General features: G+C 37.5%; 1 protein-coding gene across 4 annotated transcripts in view; it reads right to left on the bottom strand.

Annotated features, from left to right (window-relative positions):
- map9 (microtubule-associated protein 9) overlaps positions 1-18,375 on the bottom strand; it is a 39,716-nt gene that overhangs the window by 7,003 nt on the left and 14,338 nt on the right. For 2 of the 4 annotated variants that reach the window (XM_020043918.2, XM_020043919.2), the window contains exons 7-14: positions 17,819-17,886; positions 14,430-14,500; positions 13,929-14,091; positions 10,178-10,267; positions 7,583-7,744; positions 7,291-7,436; positions 6,811-6,946; positions 4,199-4,255 (exon numbers count right to left, since the gene is read on the bottom strand). In XM_020043918.2, the coding sequence (XP_019899477.2) occupies positions 4,199-4,255; positions 6,811-6,946; positions 7,291-7,436; positions 7,583-7,744; positions 10,178-10,267; positions 13,929-14,091; positions 14,430-14,500; positions 17,819-17,886 (893 nt within the window). Of the gene's footprint in view, positions 1-4,198; positions 4,256-6,810; positions 6,947-7,223; positions 7,437-7,582; positions 7,745-10,177; positions 10,268-13,928; positions 14,092-14,429; positions 14,501-17,818; positions 17,887-18,375 lie in introns of those variants that run through there. The other 2 variants (XM_010865388.4, XR_827452.3) reach the window with 2 other exon arrangements.

Raw genomic sequence — 18,375 nt, 5'->3', positions numbered from 1 at the left:
CAGTAATTCAGGCAAAAGGAGCCTGAAATAAGTATTGAGTGCTGTACATGCTCATACTTTTCATGTTCATACTTTTCAGTTGGCCAACATTTAAAAAAAAAAAAATTTTGTATTGGTCTTAAGTAATATTCTAATTTTGGGAGATACTGAATTTGGGATTTTCATTAGTTGTCAGTTATAATCATCACAATTAAAATAAATAAATATTTGAAATACATCAGTCTGTGTGGAATGAATGAATATAATATACAAGTTTCACTTTTTTAATGGAATTAGTGAAATAAATCAACTTTTTGATGATATTCTCATTTTATGACCACCACCTGTATATTAACTGCACCTGTTTGAACTGGTTACCTGTATACAAGACATGTCCACACAATCAAACAGACTCCAACCTCTCCACTATGGCCAAGACAAGAGAGCTGTGTAAGGACATCAGGGATAAAATTGTAGACCTGCACAAGGCTGGGATGGGCTACAGGACAATAGGCAAGCAGCTTAGTGACACAATTGGCACAATTATTAGAAATTGGAAGAAGTTTAAGATCCAAGCAAGATCTCACCTCGTGGGGCATCAATGATCATGAGGAAGGTGAGGGATCAGCCCAGAACTACACGGCAGGACCTGGTCAATGACCTGAATAGAGCTGGGACCACAGTCTCAAAGAAAACCATTAGTAACACACTATGCCGTCATAGATTAAAATCCTGCAGTGCACGCAAGGACCCCTGTTCAAGCCAGCGCATGTCCTCCACTCGCTGTGTTTGGAGGAAGAAGAAGGATGAATACAACCCCAAGAACACCATCCCAACCGTGAAGCATGGAGGTGGAAACATCATTCTTTGGGGATGCTTTTCTGCAAAGGGGCAGGACGACTGCACCGTATTGAGGGGAGGATAGGTGGGGCCATGTATTGCGAGATCTTGGCCAACAACCTCCTTCCCTCAGTAAGACCATTGAAGATGGGTCTTCCAGCATAACAACGACCTGAAACACACAGCCAAGGCAACCAAGTAGTGGCTCCATAAGAAGCATCTCAAGGTCCTGGAGTGGCCTAGCCAGTCTCCAGACCTGAACCCAATAGAAAATCTTTGGAGGAAGCTGAAAGTCTGTATTGCCCAACGACAGCCCCGAAATCTGAAGGATCTGGAGAAGGTCTGTATGGAGGAGTGGGACAAAATCCCTGATGCAGTGTGTGAAACCTGGTCAAGAACTACAGGAAACTTATAATCTCTGTATTTGCAAAGGTTTCTGTACCAAATATTAAGTTCTGCCTTTCTGATGTATCAAATACTTATGTCATGCAATAAAATGCAAAAATTTGCATTTCTGGATTTTTGTTTTAGATTCCGTCACTCACAGTTGAAGTGTACCTATGATAAAAATGACAGACTTCTACATGCTTTGTAAGTGGGAAAACATGCAAAATAGGCAGTGTATCAAATACTTGTTCTCCCCACTGTATATTCTGTTTAGTGTGTACATTTTCGTTGATGTAGGACAGAGGTGTCAAACCGGTTCCACGGAGGGCCGAGTGTCTGCAGGTTTTTGCTCTCTCCTTGTACTTGATTGGTTAATTAGGTCACTGATTGGTTAGTTTCTACCCTCACCTGGTTGTGTAGGTATGAACTAGGAACCAATTTATAGGAAAAACCAAAAACCTGCAGACACTCGGCCCTTTGTGGAACCGGTTTGACACCTGTGATGTAGGATGTGTGTTGAAACAAAAACATGTGTAAAAAGTATCCGTAAGATAGTGAACATGGTCAGGTGTCGCTACAATGTTCTCCAGTAATCCTTACACCATTATATTTCAAACTGCCCTGTAGTTGTATGAGCAATGGGAAATAAAATACGAAGTTTCTTTTAATCAAATAGCCATTTTGAACAGTTGGAGTCGAAAAGTTTTTTAAATAATAACTGCAAACGGTTAACAGTGACAATCACAAAGTTATAGCTTACCTTATTATTAGTTCGACAGCTTGCTAGACATTTGATTTCAAACAAATATAATAGCATGTTAAATTTATCTTTGCTTACAAATAAATGAACATGACAGGAAAGATTTTCATGAAAATGACATGGCAACATTGTAAACTGTAGATAGAATTAGAGGAAAACTAATGAGAAACTCGTTAAGACATGGCAAAAAAATGCCAATGTGAGCAATTTCGAGTTTCCAATTATATTGTATTTCTATGCTAGGCCATGTATTCTAATATGCAGTTTGTTATGTATAAGCAATCAACCACTCTTGCCCAAGGTCCGACAGTATTCTCAATAGTAAAAACCGATATCTTAACCCGCACATTCTAAAACTACAGTATTATCTCTTCAGATATATGGTAGAAATTATTTATTCTGGGTCACAATCAAATACAGGGGTGAAGTAGGCTTATAGAGAGGTCATATAGATGACTTGCAGCAGTAACACCAGCGCTACCGTCTGGCGACTGTAGGATCTGGTCCCTATACTAGAAACGCCGGAAAGGGGTACATTTGACCCTGAGGTACCTAAAAAAAAAAATTCAAGGCACTCTATAAACTTACAAGAAGCTCTTTTAGGAGTACTCCTAGATATGCATGCTTAATACCCCAGTATTTTTTTAAATGTATACATAACCACTGGAAATGTGAATTGAAAGCTATTTTGCCCAAATCTCTGCCAGAAGCGCTATCCAACATTTTTATTTTTTAAAGCTGTAGGTCTCCTACTCTGTCACCAGGTGGCAAAGAGAAATGGCTTATTTGTCACCAGATGGCGCAACGTTTTGGTATAATTGATTAGTCTTAATGCGTGGGTGCATGTGTATGTGTTAGGGTTTACGTTAGCCAGCAAATGACGGCTGTATCGTGTGTAGGCAAATGAAAAATGTCAGTTGAGAAATATGCCGAATAAATAAATAAATAGATTGATTAAAAGCATATTAAAAAAATTACACTAATATTGTGTGACATATATGATAAGTTGCCAAGAAAACAGCAAGCCTCCGCTTGCTCTTACACTAAGACATTACAGGGTGGTTGGTGGTGTGACTAAGAAAACGGTAATATGCAGTGGGACAACATATATTTATATGCTACCCATACATTTTAAAGGGCATTATCTAATTTGAAAATATGGTTGGAAATGACTTAATTCGACTGACAATATTACCCAAATTTTTTTTAGACATGCTTGAGTGTTATTCACATGTCAGAGTTTATGCGACAAATAAGCAATTGAAAAGTGTCCAATAATAATTTTGTGAAATTAGGCAAAATTACCGTGCACTGCAAAACAATTCTATAGGCCTTCTAGATTTACACATACTGAAATGAAAAAGCAAAAAGCTAACGTTTCTGTAAATGATCAGAGCCAATAACTTTGCATAGAGCAGAAAAGTGGACCTCCTATGCAAAGTACATAATTTGCTTGGTATTTGTTGAGACGCATCTAACATTGGCCTAAAATCCCTTATTCAGATTGGAAACATGATTTTGGAATCAAAATATTGTGCAAGAAGATCGTTATTGTTTATAAAATAATTCCGATCTGGCTCAAATAATTGCGATCAGGCAGTTATGTAATATTTGCCACAGCCCAGTCCTAGCCTAAGCTCAGTTTGCAAAGATTGCGAAGACTCCATTCTGCTGACTAATTTAAATAAAACATTATTGGAAAAGAGAAAGATGAATTATAGCCTTGCAAATGCATATAGATGGCCTAAAGCTAACGTGTTTATCATGTACACTATTCAAGTGACACTGTTCAATGAAAATAAAGTTGAATAATCTATCATGTACACTATACTGTATATACACTCACCTAAAATATTATTAGGAACACCTGTTCAATTTCTCATTAATGCAATTATCTAATCAACCAATCACATGGCAGTTGCTTCAATGCATTTAGGGTTGTGTGAATGGTGTGAAAAGGGAAAAACATCCAGTATGCGGCAGTCCTGTGGGCGAAAATGCCTTGTTGATGCTAGAGGTCAGAGGAGAATGGGCTGACTGATTCAAGCTGATAGAAGAGCAACTTTTACTGAAATAACCACTCGTTACAACTGGGGTATGCAGCAAAGCATTTGTGAAGCCACAACACGCACAACCTTGAGGCGGATGGGCTACAACAGCAGAAGACCCCACCGGGTACCACTCATCTCCACTACAAATAGGAAAAAGGGGCTACAATTTGCATGAGCTCACCAAAATTGGACAGTTGAAGACTGGAAAAATTTTGCCAGGTCTGATGAGTCTCGATTTCTGTTGAGACATTCAGATGGTAGAGTCAGAAACCAGCTGGGCAGCACAGTCTTTCATATTGGAGATTTACAATTTTAACAGCGTTACAGTTCCATTTTTATTAACAAGCCTTACTGTAAGGTGTAGGCTATACTGATGAACATAGTATAGCTATAGTTTATGAGTTTACGAAATACAATTTTTGACGGCCAATATGGCCATTATAATTCCAGACATTTTAATTCCAACTACACATTTCAGTTGCTTATATTTGTTGCATCAACTCTGATCGACAAAAGAAAAACAAAAGCATGTGTAAAGTCTAACGTAGTCATTTCCAACCATATGGATATAAATATATGTTGTCCCATTGCATATTAAACGTTGAAAAACCTTTTATTGGCAACATATAAAGGTCACACAATATCAGGTTATTTAATGTTTTTACTAAATTTAGTTATTTATTTGGCATATTTCCCACCTGATATTTTGACTGTTGATATTTTCATCTGCCAGACAACTACACGTGATACCGCCATCATTTGCCGGCTAAGGTAAACCCTGATACACGCACGCACAAATGCATTCAGATTAATTAATCTAACCAAAAAGTTGCACCATCTGGTGACAAATAAGCCATTTCCTTGCGCCACCTGGTGACAGAGTAGGAGACTTACAGCTAAAAAATTATCATTTTAAATGGCGAATAGTGCGCCTGGCAGAAATTCGGGCAAAATTGCTTTAAGTATTTAAACATATACAAGACTACAACTTGTATTCGTTGTAATGTTGCGTGGATTGAATATTTATTGGACAATCCTATTTTGTATTACATACAATGTTTTATCATTTGAACAAAATGTCATGGCACACTTGATGCGTCCTCACCTTTTGCTAACATGCTACTATTCAGCAGATTGCTCACTGCTCTGACTTAATGCTTTCAAGTTCAAAGGTTGCCTTTCTTTATGGTTTCAAATAACTATCAATGAAAAATAATAGGCCCATCACTGGACGGAACTACGTTGTTAAGCCAGCAAATGTGTTTGTCTATCCTGACCCAAACGCATGCACGGATGCGTACTTCGAAAATCCACCAGAAGCAGTCACAATATAACCATGAACTGTTTTATTTCAGGCTTACAATAATGTAGATACTAACGGTTTTAGCCAGTGAACTTCCTTAGTTCATGAGCAACTGGGAAATGGGAAAATCCCGACCTCCGAGGGGGAGAATACACCTGAACTTTTTGAGAGCTCAGAGAAGTAACGTTAGGTTTGGCATCACTAGACATGGAAGCGTTTGTGGTGAAAGATTAAAAAAAGGAAATTACTTTCCTAACCTGCGCACAAATTAGTCACTACATTTGTTTATTTAGGTTGTACTCATTAGCGCAGGTGATTGTGATGTTAAAGGATACTTCACGGTTTACTTTGTGTAACTTTGGTAATGTTAGCCTTCTGGCTAGCTAGCCTTAACGTTACTTAACTGTCAATACCGTTGTCTGTTTGCTGTAGTCATGTGAATGCATGAAATGAAACAAATTCCAGAATCTATAAGCATTTTGAGGGAGGAGTAGATGTAATTTCTAGGATTAAAACATGATAATTGAACTTTTTATGTGGAAAGACCATATCAGTTATAATAAGTAATTATTCAAAGTATGATACTTTCTTATCAGCAATTCAGGTTGTTTATTTATAAGCTTCAACTTCACTCAATGGCCTTTATGGCCTGGCATGTGGCCTTGGAGCCCTAAACATTTTTGCGATACCAAAAGGCCAAATGGCCTTGCCCCTAGAATGATGGAATTCAAGCCTGATAGCCACCATGACTACCTTATGCATTTGGTTGAATTTGGGAATAATTTAATAGAGACACAAGTATTTGGTTGTGGCTAACCATCTTTCAGGACATTGAATGTTTACAGGTCCCCATCTGAACACTGTGTGTACAACCTGTACTAACAGGTTGTTAGGCAGGAATAATTAATTAGAGCCAAGTAAACACTACAGCCGAGCATTCATGACATGAATGCCTACTCTCCTATGATATATTGAAAATAAATACCTGTGAAGCACTCAGGACATGTCAACCGCCAATAAAGTTACCAGTAAACAAAGTACGGGCGAGTACTGCACTACCAACAGCTCCCGCTAAAGCCAAGAACTAACTACGGATGGCTAAGAGGCTCAAAAATGAAAAATGCGTTAACGGGCCAAAAATTACCAGCATTAAGTATTTTAAATTAATCAGCAGCCCAGATGGAATGGTCCCCATTCTCCCCGGCATTCACTCTCATCAAAGCTTAAGATGTCAGGAAATAGAACCTGCATACTCATAAGCTCCGCCAAGTATCTTTATAAAAATTCCAGGACTTTCATCAGCTCTCCCATCAAAACTAAATGAGAATAGTTGTTGTACCAGTTTTATATACAAAGCGAATAATGGACTGGGGACAAGGTTAGCTACTGTAGTTACTATAATACTACATTATATAAAAAAAATGTAAGCCTCGAAGTTGGCAGAGAGCTAGTATGACACTGCTTTAATATATTCAAAACATATTACATACCAGCCATTTTTCATACATCTCCAAGGCCATTCTATCCTTCTCTTCTTTTTCATATCTCTCTTCCTCCTCTTTGATCTTCTCTTTCTGACGCTCAGTTTTCACTTTTTCCAGAACACCCACCTTCTTTTTTTCATTCCTATGGAATATCAAGGGGAAGAAAAAAGGCAAATGAATAGATTTTAATTAAATCATATCCTACATTTCTGCCGTAAGTTTAACATGTTCTGTATGAAAAATCTAACTGACAAGCATGTTCTCTGACTTAAGAGCCTTTATCCAAAGTAGTTACTAAGTTATTCAACTAATGGTTCATTATAAAACATGCCACTGAGCTGACAATTTCACTCCATTGAACTTGTAGTACAGTGACAGCATACATTTTATAATATGAACAATGTAGGAATTAAACCCACTATCTTGATGTTACTAGTCACCCGCTTTAGCCAATTGAGCAACTAGGAACCTAGTTCCTGCCTTTACCAACTAGAAATGGCAGAGATGGCGTCTCTTCTTCTCTCCTCTTCCTTTTCTTCTTTTATCTGTTTTATTTTATTTTCAGCCTCTTTCTGTTTCTTGTATTTCTCTTTGAGAAGTTCATCATGCTCCTGCTTCCATTTTTCAAAAACCTACAAGGACATTCACTTAGATATTAACAAATGCAGATAACGTTATGCTTTGAGATACTGCACTCTAAAGCTTATTATCTAGTCAACTCAAATTTTTCAATTTAATCAACATCTACTGTAATGTGTAAAATATATTCTGTGCTAACCTTTTTAGCAGTTTCCTTTTTCTCCTGTTGTTCATCAATTTCCCTTTGCTTCTTTTTGATCCCATCTTGCTTTTCTTTTACCTTTGTTTTAATTACTTCGGTTTTCTTTTCTTTCCAAGCCTCATAAGAAGCTTTGGCATCCTCAATTTTTGCCTGCTGATCCTGTAGACACAGAGGCGATGGTGTTACTTGCTGATATCTTGTGTTGTTTGCTGTTAATACACAGACGCTCATACCTTATGTGGTATGGGTATTATGTCTGAGAAATTTTCTAGGACCTTGAGATTTGTTTCATACAAAATTGGCCATGCTCAATGTTTGTTTTTTGAACACCAAAACTGTGGATTGAAGTTTGAGCGAGATCTGAAAATGAATGTAGTCATGTTTTGTTGAATTTCACTCCACTCTGTACCCAATCATGCTACAACTCAATGTATGTCTTTCAGCGATGTTTCTTACAGCAGATAAATTGATAAATGTACAAGGTGTCAACAATTCTCCTCTTTCGAAAAGATTACAACTATACAAGCCTTTACTTCCTGCTCTGACACTGGCTTGTTGTCATGATTTAAAGGATAAATTCTGGCAGGTGATCTAACATCGTGATATTGAACCATACGTTTAAACCTGAGTAAGCTAATGTATATGGAAGACAGTGATAACTGGATAATATTGGAATTGTCCTGCCTGGAAACGCATTCAAATATGAATTGAAGAATAGATTTAGTAATTGCATTTCTGCCATCTGCCAAAATGTACTGCTTATTTTGGCTTGGTTAAGAAGATAAGTATTGGGATCTGTCGCTAGAACTCTACTGTAAAATGTATAGCCTACTCTTTTTACAATTGGATAATTACTGTTGTTATAAAGGCAAATGTTCTGAGCCTTGGTTTTCAAAAATCCTGCCTGTGGAACTATTAAGATCTGTGGCCAGCATTTAACTATATATTGTACATTGGTCAAAAAACTTAAAGGAACATGCAATCACCACAGAATAACACCAAGTAAATTATACTTCAAGGATATCAATCTGTCCATTTAGGAAGCATTTATGATTGTGAATCAATGTCTGTTTTGGTGCAAACAAAAATGACATCAGGTGCACTGGAGAGGCAACAGCAAGCTGAACCCCCAAAAAGGGAATGGTTTTGAAGGTGGTGGCCACAGACAATTGCTCTCTCCTTTACTCTTCCTGATGGATTCTTCTCTAGTTTTGCATTTTGTTTGTGTCCTAACTGGTAGCATGAGGCGGTACCTGCAGCCCATTCAGGTTGCACAGGCAGTCCAGCTCCTCCAGGACGGCACATCCATACGTGCCATTGGAAAATAAATTGCTGTGTCTCCCAGAACAACTCTCAAGAGCATGGAGGAGATACTAGGAGACAGGCCATTACACAAGAAGAGCTGGACAGGGCTGTAGAAGGGGATCAACAAAGCAGCAGGTCTGGAATCCGTTCCTTTGTGCGAGGAGGAACAGAAGGAGCACTGCCACAGCCCAGCAAAATGACCTCCAGTGGGCTTCTGGTGTGCATGTTACTGACCAAACTGTCAGAAACAGACTCCATGAGGGTGGCATGAGGGCCCAACGCTCTCAAGTGGGACCTGTGCACACAGCCTAGCACCATGCAGCTCGCCATTGGCGCTCCGTTCTCTTCACAGATGAGAACAGGTTCACACTGAGCACATGTGACAGACGTGAAAGAGTCATACGTTTCCTGTAGTTCTTGACCAGGGTTGCACACATTGCAGCAGGGATTTTGGCCCAATCCAGTTATATTGCGACTGTTTCGTTTCTGGTGGATTTTCAAAAGTATGCATCTGTGCATGGGGGTAATAATATTGGCTTTATTAACACCATTTGGGCAGTAAAAGAGTTGGAGTTTCCACGATTCTCTCGTCTTTTCATACAGTGCATAGATGCTATTTGTGGGGGAAGAAAACTTAAGAAATCTAACACAATGGTTAATGGTGTCTAAAGAAATATTCCAACTTAACGTAATGTTAATGCGTGACAGATTTATATGTCAAAAGGCTATACCAACACACAGAATTAGCTTGAGAAAAGGAAATTATCGGTGAAAATAGCCATCCCTACTGGTAATTGTGTGTTCATTTTATATTTTCTTATGTCACTAGTAATTTACTGTACAATGCTGTTACGGAGGTGGTATCTGTAATTGCTATGAATTCTGGAACTATTAAATGAACAGAACAATGCAGAGGAAGTAGATTCTAACGCAAAATGCTAATTTGCTCCTTCACAAGTGTTGAGGGGTTCTTGCATTTCTATGACCTATACGTATCATTGCTAACATTAATAACTGGTAAATTAGGTTGTTAGTAATTGGTACAGTAAGTGCTGTGGTGAAATGCCCCTTTAACAATACCTGTCCCCCAAAATTGATATATTTAAATTAATACATACATAAGCATACCTTTAACAGTAAATCTTTAAATTAGTTGTCAATGTGCCAACTTCATCAATAAAATGTTTTCTATCTATAAATGTATCCGGGAAATATGATTTTATAAATAAACACCATTCTGAATTGTAAACACATTTTTACATGCAGTGCAAACATTTGCATTCATACCCTTTTCCTCTTATCCTCTTTTAACATTTCTTCATGCTTCTTTATTTGCATCATCTCTTGTAACTTCTCACTTTTCTTTTTAAGCCATTCCTGTTAATATAATAATAAGAAGGATAATGTTATGGCACACGACAAAGTAATAATAGTTGAAAGAGATAAAGATAACAACATTGCAAAATCATCTCTAGTAATGATGGTATACATTTCTCAAACCAAAAAGATTTCAATGAGTACTATGATATTCTTCTGAAAAACGTAGGTTTAAAAATTATTAGCAGCCCTAGAATACGTATTTCAAGAAAGCCTCCCTTGGAATGGATAACAGCATTGAGCCTTCTCTAAAGTTTGACAAGATTGGCGTGCACACTTTGTGCGGGATCTTTAACCACTCCTCAGTGTAGCCCATTTCAAGATTCTAGCTAATCCTAGGCTGGCACTTGTGGATCCCCCTCTTCAATTCAGACAACAGGTTTTCTATTAGATTCAGTATGGAGACAAAAATGGCCATTGTAAAACCGTTCAAGCCTGCAATTTGTGGGTTGGCCTCTATAAGGGCTTCTTTCATGCAAACCTTCCAAAGATGTGGCAACATGCACATGCCTCCTCTTCTTGTCAAATTTGATTCAGCCTTCTAAAATGTTTTGATTATTTCCCTGACTTTGCTTTGTGGTATTTTCTAATTATGAAGCCTTTCAAACAATTGTTTATATCCTTTACCAGATCTGTGTAGGTCAACACATATCTGTCTCCTTTCAGCTAAAATCTATTTGGTTTTTACCATGGTGACAGATGACAAAGGGATTTTACATGCGTGCAATCTCATTTTCATACTCCAAGGGAAACAGGAACAGGCGCTTTGTTTGATTTTACTTGAAATAGTCTTTAAATGTGCCAATTCTTTTGAAACCTATGTTTTAGAAAAAACAATCATAACACGTAATAACATTTTGTGTTTGATTGTATTGAAATAAACATGGCTCCCCCTAACATCTGAGGCCAAAATATGATTCAATGTTTATGCTGTTTATTTATTTGCATTCCCTTTTGCACAACTCATTAAGGGGGCCCATTAAGGGTGTGGTGATACACTTAGTTCACGAGACGATACACGATAATGGGTTCACGAGAAGATATTCTAACACTACTTTTAAGAAATCTTCAATGACGAAACATGACAGGATTTTTTTTTTATTCGACTGAAAGTCAGAAAAATGCTTTTTGAAATATTTTAACTAAACACCTTGTAGTGAATGTCACTTCAGTACTACTTTTCTGAGTATGAATTATCGTATGCTGTAAAAGCCACAACAATATGCAAGCACTGTAAATGGTTCTGCCACAAACTCAACTGACTTCTTATAACTGCTGCCTGAACTATGCATGAGCTAACTTCTAAATGAAAGTGTGACCTTCAGACTGAACTCCTTTCCACAAATTGAACATAAAATAGTATAAGTATATGTATATATGGATATTGAGAGTAGTTCTCTCCACCACTTCAGAGAGCAGCTACTGAGTGGAATAGAGGACTCTTCTATAGAGTTCAATTTCCCCCTTGATTCCTCCGTTGGACAGTTCTGGCTCAGTAAAGAAAGTTCCTTGGCATATCCTGATGCACCATCTTCTTGGAAGCAGGTTTTGTCACTTCTGGCACAGCTCCCAGATCGCCCTCTCCTCTGTGTGTGAGATAGTGAGCTCTACCTGCTGCCTCCTTCCCCCTCTCCTCTGCTGTGGTCTTTGAACAGCAGATACCCTTGTGTTAACCTTAATAAGCAGTAAAGAGCCCCCCTCTCCCTTTCAACACACACAAACACACACTCTGATGCTCTCATGGTTCTACCACACATACAGTGGGTACAGAAAAGAATCACCCCCCTTTAAAAGAATCACATTTTGTTGCTTTGCAGCCTGAAATGAAGACACAGTCTTTGTTTCATTCAGCTGTATTTACTCAGTGCAACTTATAACATCCAAGTGAAAGATATAACACCAACAAGTCAGAATTTTTTTTTAAAAATCAAAGAACAATCACTGAGTTGGAAAAAGGATCACCCCCTTGTGTCAGTATTTTGTTGAAACACCTTTTGCTTTAATTACAGACTTTAGTCTGTTGGGATATGTCTCTACTAACTTTGCACATCTAGACGTTGCAATATTTTACCACTCTTCTTTGCATAACTGCTCTTTTTCCAACTCAGTGACTTTTTTAAAGTTGGTATTACATCTTTCACTTGGATGTTATAAGTTGTAAATACAGCTGAATCAAACAAAAATTTTTTTGTCCGTTTTCATTTCAGGCTGCAAAGCAACAAAATGGGATTATTTTAAAGGGGGGTGATTCTTTTCTATAACCACTGTACACATAACAAACAAATTGAGTAGGTGGAAAAAATTGTTACACACACTCAAAAGGAGGAAAGCAATTTAAATTGATTCATACCTGATTTTGCAGCAACTGCTTTGCCTTCTTCTACCCAAAGGAAGATGGCTTCGGCCTGGTTATGGTCTTGCTGCGGTAGAGTCCGGAACCTTGGGTCCAGCACTGATTTCCAGCAGATAGTTGTATGCATCCCTGCTGTATCTGGCCAAAGTATTACTAAGTATTGCTCTCTTCATGTTGGCCATGGTGGTGGAATCGCCATTGTTTGGTATCATGCTCTGTTCAATCATGCTCTTCAGTGGCACAATGAGAGACACTGGGGCTCTTTTCACATAAGACTGTGGTGGCTGTCTTCAAAGGAGCCGTTCCAAGCCTTCTACATACTTTTTTCTTCCCATCATTCTGGTACAGGTTGATTTTAGTTTCATCTGTCCAAAGAATGCTGTTTCAGAACTGGGATGGCTTTTTTTGATTCTTTTTAGAAGTCTAATCTGGCCTTTCTATAAGTCTTCTCTTTACGGTAGACTTGGATAATGATATGCCCACCTCCTGGAGGGTTTTTCACTTGGCTGGATATTGTGAAGGGGTTTTTCTATAACATGGAAAGGATCCTACCATCATCCACCACTGTTGTCTTCTGTGGATGTTCCGGTCTTTGTGTTGCAGAGCTCACCAGTGTGTTCTTTTTTTGTTGATTTTGCCCCTCCTAATGTTCCTACCAGTGCGTTCATTTTGCTGGACGGCGTAAGCAGAGATGGCCAAGAAAAGTGAATGTCTCTTACTGAGTGAGAGACTGACTGAGCGACTGACTGACCAACCGGGTGAGTGACCGGCCTTGTTAAATAGCGTAGTAGTTAGAGAAGCGGACCTGCAAACAATAGGTTGTGCGTTCGAATCTGGTCACAGTCAAAACAATTCATGCATTAGGATTTGTTTCCGGATACAAAAAAACTTTCCTTGCTACAACCATCAGTATTTACATTATAGTAAGCTTAAAATAAAACAGTTTACGGTCATTTCTGGTGGATTTTCAAACTACGATTTGTTGTTGATTTGTCCCCTCCTAATGTTCCTGCTATCTCTCTGATGAATTTCTTTTCACAGCAACAACTTCCAATTACTTTTGGTCCTTTGAAAAAGAGGAGGCTACATATTAAAGAGATGTAATTCCTCCAATTTGGATGTGAATACCCTCAAATTAAAGCTGAGACTGCCTGTACTTTAAGCCAATATTAATTATTTAACTGTAACTTCAATATATTTTGGTAAACAGACAAAATAATAAAACTTGTGTCAGTGTCCAATTATTTCTGGACCTAACTGTATCTACAAATTAATCTAGTAAGTCATCAAGTCAAATTCTACTCAAACCTGGTATATTGCAGCCCTGAGTGTATCTGCAGCTTCATGCTTCCCATCTTTTAGCTGCACTTTACAATCCAGAACTTTCAGCGAACCCAAGTATTTGGACTCTGCTGTGTAGGAATCCGTACTATGTGACTTTCGCAAGCTCTTTGTCAAAGAACTTGAAGGCCTTAAAAATAAAAAGGAGGGAACACTTTAACGCTTTGTAATAAACAAGTTATTAATCATTACTTCCAAAATTAAATGAACCATTTACATATTTATGACTAGCATATAGTTTTAGACTTGTCAGTACATTTCAAACCATTTCATACTATGTCAGAACTTAAATATTGAATTAAACAGCATGTTTCATTAATCATTAAACTCAAATGGAACACAGAATTAGACAATTACTATATATTGTCAATATGTGAAATACACTAGTCTGAGCAATGGGTAAAAGGAAGGATTCTAAATCGCATTACAGTAATCAAATGCTATATGTAGAGAAATTGAATTGGATACCTGGTATTGACAGATTTCTCAGACACATGACTGAGTCTGCTTATATGATCTGGGTGATCCTCAGAATCGTCCTGAGTAAACAGACAAGGAAAAAAAATCACTTAGTGTTCAAGATGTTACAGGGTCTTAAATCACATTGGAAAGCAGACTAAGCACTCTCAGCACATTTGTTAAACCATTACTTTTGTACAGTGTAAAAGACAATAATCCTAGTCTAAAATGGTGAGGTGAGGAATTTTTTATGTTTAAAGTTAGATATTTTAATAGTCACAACCCTGTGCAGATCTATGCGTCAACACAAGGAGGCACCCTTGCAATCTGGGAGAACTGGAATGGTTTACACAAGAAGTCGGCCAAATTGTTAGTACCAAGCTGCTGTAAGTGTTTGATTGCATTTGTTTTGGCAAAAGGCTGGGTTATAAAATACTGAGTCGAGGGTGACAATAAGTTCAGTGCCATTTCTGTTTATTTTCTGATTTAACACGAGAACCCCCAAATGCCTACATGAATTGGCTTTTGAGTTTGTAATTAAAATAAAACTGCCATTTTGAAAGCTACACCCTACTCCTTCCATGACTTCTCCTACATAGGTGAATATTACATTGTTCCATTGTCAGAATAATAAACTTACAAAAAAAATTATTTAAAGACTATTTACCTGTTTTTTCCCATTTTCAGATGTAAATCGCCAATAGTTTACGGCACTTAGTGTTGGTACCAAATTTTAATTAGGCTATTACTGAAACATAATACAAATGATATAGCTACTTGACAATTCAACGTATGTATCCCACTTTACCATTTTTCAATAGAAGATTCAGAATTCTTGTGTAGACTAATTCATCAAATGTAAATCTAAAATGTAAATCTAAATAATTATTCACGAAATGAAATACCAGACATTCTTTAGTAATCACCAATTCAACAAACTTATTACATTGTTACTGCTTTTATTAGGAGAGAAAAACAATATCGCTCATACATCCCATCATCACTCTTCGAATTTTCTCTGCTTATTTTACTGAAGAGTAAGATTCTACAAATGAATGAGGCTAAATAATAATATAACGAAATACCAACAATCACCAATTATCAAGTCAACAAACGTATTACACCGTCACTGTTTTTGATCAATACAATGGACATTTCTAGTTTTCATGTAGATTACTGTAAAACATTCTTTGAAATTGTATGCATGTTGTTTACATTCTTTTTCAGTTGTTATACTGTACTTGTACGATGACAAAGTTACATCTAATGTAATGAATAGCAATGCATTAGCAATGACGTCAATGGATGAATGGGTGATAACCCCCAGATCAACCCAGACACACTTATTCATGTGACTGAAGGATAATGATAAAGAATGATGAAGAGGGTAGTAATTGTATATAATGTGAACTCAGTGAGCAAGTCAGACAACTCAGACACAAGTTGCCGCAGTAAGTTCACAATGGCAAACCGAACTTGACGATTCGACGCCCTGACAGCATTGCAGATGCTGCAAGATTTAGATGAAATGGAGTCAGATGAAGGATCAGAAACAGACCCCGAAATCGACATCTTGGATGGTGGGTCTTCATCTAATTCTGATAATGAGCAGCCACCTCCAATACCTGAGCCTCCTCGCAAAAAAATAATAAATGAAACACATTCCTACCACAAATGCCAATGTGAGACAGGAGTCTGGGAGGGATGGCACAATTTGGGCAGAAAGGACCAATTATTTTATTATTGCAATTATTATTGGTGTTATTTTTCGATATAATCTTAACCTTATCTATTTTAATAGGTGGGCATGGATACCCTCGACCAGATGTTAAGACTACTCTGTAAAAGGTACTCTGTTACTGTGGTCTACATCCTTTTAGACATGGCTGCTATCAACACCCACATGCAGTACAAGTAATGTCTCAACAAGAAAATCAGCAGAAGACAATTCATAATGGATCTGGCATGTGAGTTTTTTGAAAACTACATGAACGCCAAGACAGCCAAGAAGCAAGCCGCCAAGGAGTCAGCACGTCCTACACTTCCTCTTCCCAAGCCTCTGCAGCTCACACCCGGCAAGAACAATGTCCCAGTGTCAAGACAATGAGTACTGTGTGTAGTGCAACAGTTTTGTTTGCCGGTGTTGCTTACACAAACCCACAAAGCTGTGTGGTGGCTGTGGGGTAGAAGTTTGAGCAAAATGTATAAATGCAGGGGTTTTTGTACCCCACATCTTCCAAAGCAATCACAAATTACTTTTCTATATTTGATCAAATAGTCAATTTTGTTATTCATGTAGGCTACTGTAAATCATCCTTTCATAATCCTTTTACAATGCTAATCGAATTTACAAATAAAATTAATTGAATACTACACTGCAATGTTTTTACTTGAAGAGAAGGCTGTGAAGGGCAGTTGTAGTAATAAGCTGTAGTAATGACAATGGTGTGCGTAATGATGAGAAGTCCAGGGTGATGTGATCAGGAACAGGTGTGCGCATTAGTGGAGAGTCTGGGGTGTTCGGTGAATCTGGAGCTAGCAGCAGGAGGCTGGCATGATCACGGGAGGAACCTTGACAGTGAAGGCCATTGTAAATCATCCTTACTTTATTTATTTAACAAATTTGTGTCTATCAAACAACCATGCTTATAGTTTGATGAACACCCAGTAGATGAACTGATGCTCTGGCTAGAAGGTGATGCTGCGGAGGAGAATGTGTATGCTAATAGGGACGATTTGTATGCTAATGATGAAAAACTGTGTTCGGCTCGGTCTGTTAATGTTCGTTTGAGTGTTAAAAGGATGTAATAGGTTTTAGTCAAAAACAAAGGTCCTGTAATATTACCAGTGAAATAATTGTGGAGATCAAATGCGGAGATGAATTTCCACTTACATTTTGAAAATATTTCAGTAATTTGAAGAAAATGCAAGGCCATTACTGTAAGCTATTAATAAATCTATTTCACCCAGTTTTCGCTTCAGAAATCTAAAATTATGCTTTCTGATCAATTATTAAAGAGCAAGGGTGCAGTCTTGTATCATTTAAGCATTTGGTGAGGTTTAATTAATTGGCAAAACATGTAGGCTATTAAATAAAACATTCAATTCACTAAGACATTTTTGGAACAGTAATCTTTTAAACTTTGTACATTGGAAAACCATGTGGGGGGCTTGATTCCAGACATTACCGATTATTATATTATATCTGAAATTGTTTCTCTAACAATTTGATTTGATACCTTAATAAGATGGGCATAGCCATCTTGTTTTTATTATTTTCCCCCCCAAAACATTTAAGAATCACTGCAATAGGTAGTTCAAAAATCTGATTTCCACAATAAATGACACAATGAAAATTGTACAACAAATTAGAACAATACTAGATATGAATGACTTACTTGATAGTCTTCAAACGATGTGGAGTATTTCCCATAATTTCCTTGACTGCCTTCTAAAACGTGATCTTCTGTTAAATAGAAATAAGAAATGTCAACAAATGTTACATGCTAATCTGGAATTAAACGCAATGTAACAATGTTTTACACAGTGGCTTTGTATATAACCAACTGTGCACACATTCCATATTTGAAAACTGGAAGCTTCTACATTAACATATAATTTATTAATCAGGCTTATCCAGAGTGACTTACGGCAGCAATTAGGGTAAAGTGCACAACAAGGGCACAAAAAGAGCATGTATTTGAAAGACTATCCATTTCTCACCAGGACTAGATTTAGTGTGGGTCAGGATCAAATAATAATACATTATATTTATATAGCGCTTTTTAAGGACCCACAGACAAAATTAACAGGGCCAGAAAAAAACAAATAAACACCAAAAACAAAACATTCAGTGAGAAAACAAAGAAGATTGAGAGAATGGAATTGGGCATGGCTAGGGGTAGGCGATTTTGAACAGATGAGTCTTGAAGATGGGGATAGTTTCAGAGTCCCG

This window comes from Esox lucius, chromosome 25, assembly GCF_011004845.1.
Source record: "Esox lucius isolate fEsoLuc1 chromosome 25, fEsoLuc1.pri, whole genome shotgun sequence".
Lineage (NCBI taxonomy): Eukaryota > Metazoa > Chordata > Actinopteri > Esociformes > Esocidae > Esox > Esox lucius.
The sequence above is the reverse complement of the archived record's forward strand: the minus strand, read 5'-3'. Positions and strand labels throughout refer to the sequence as shown.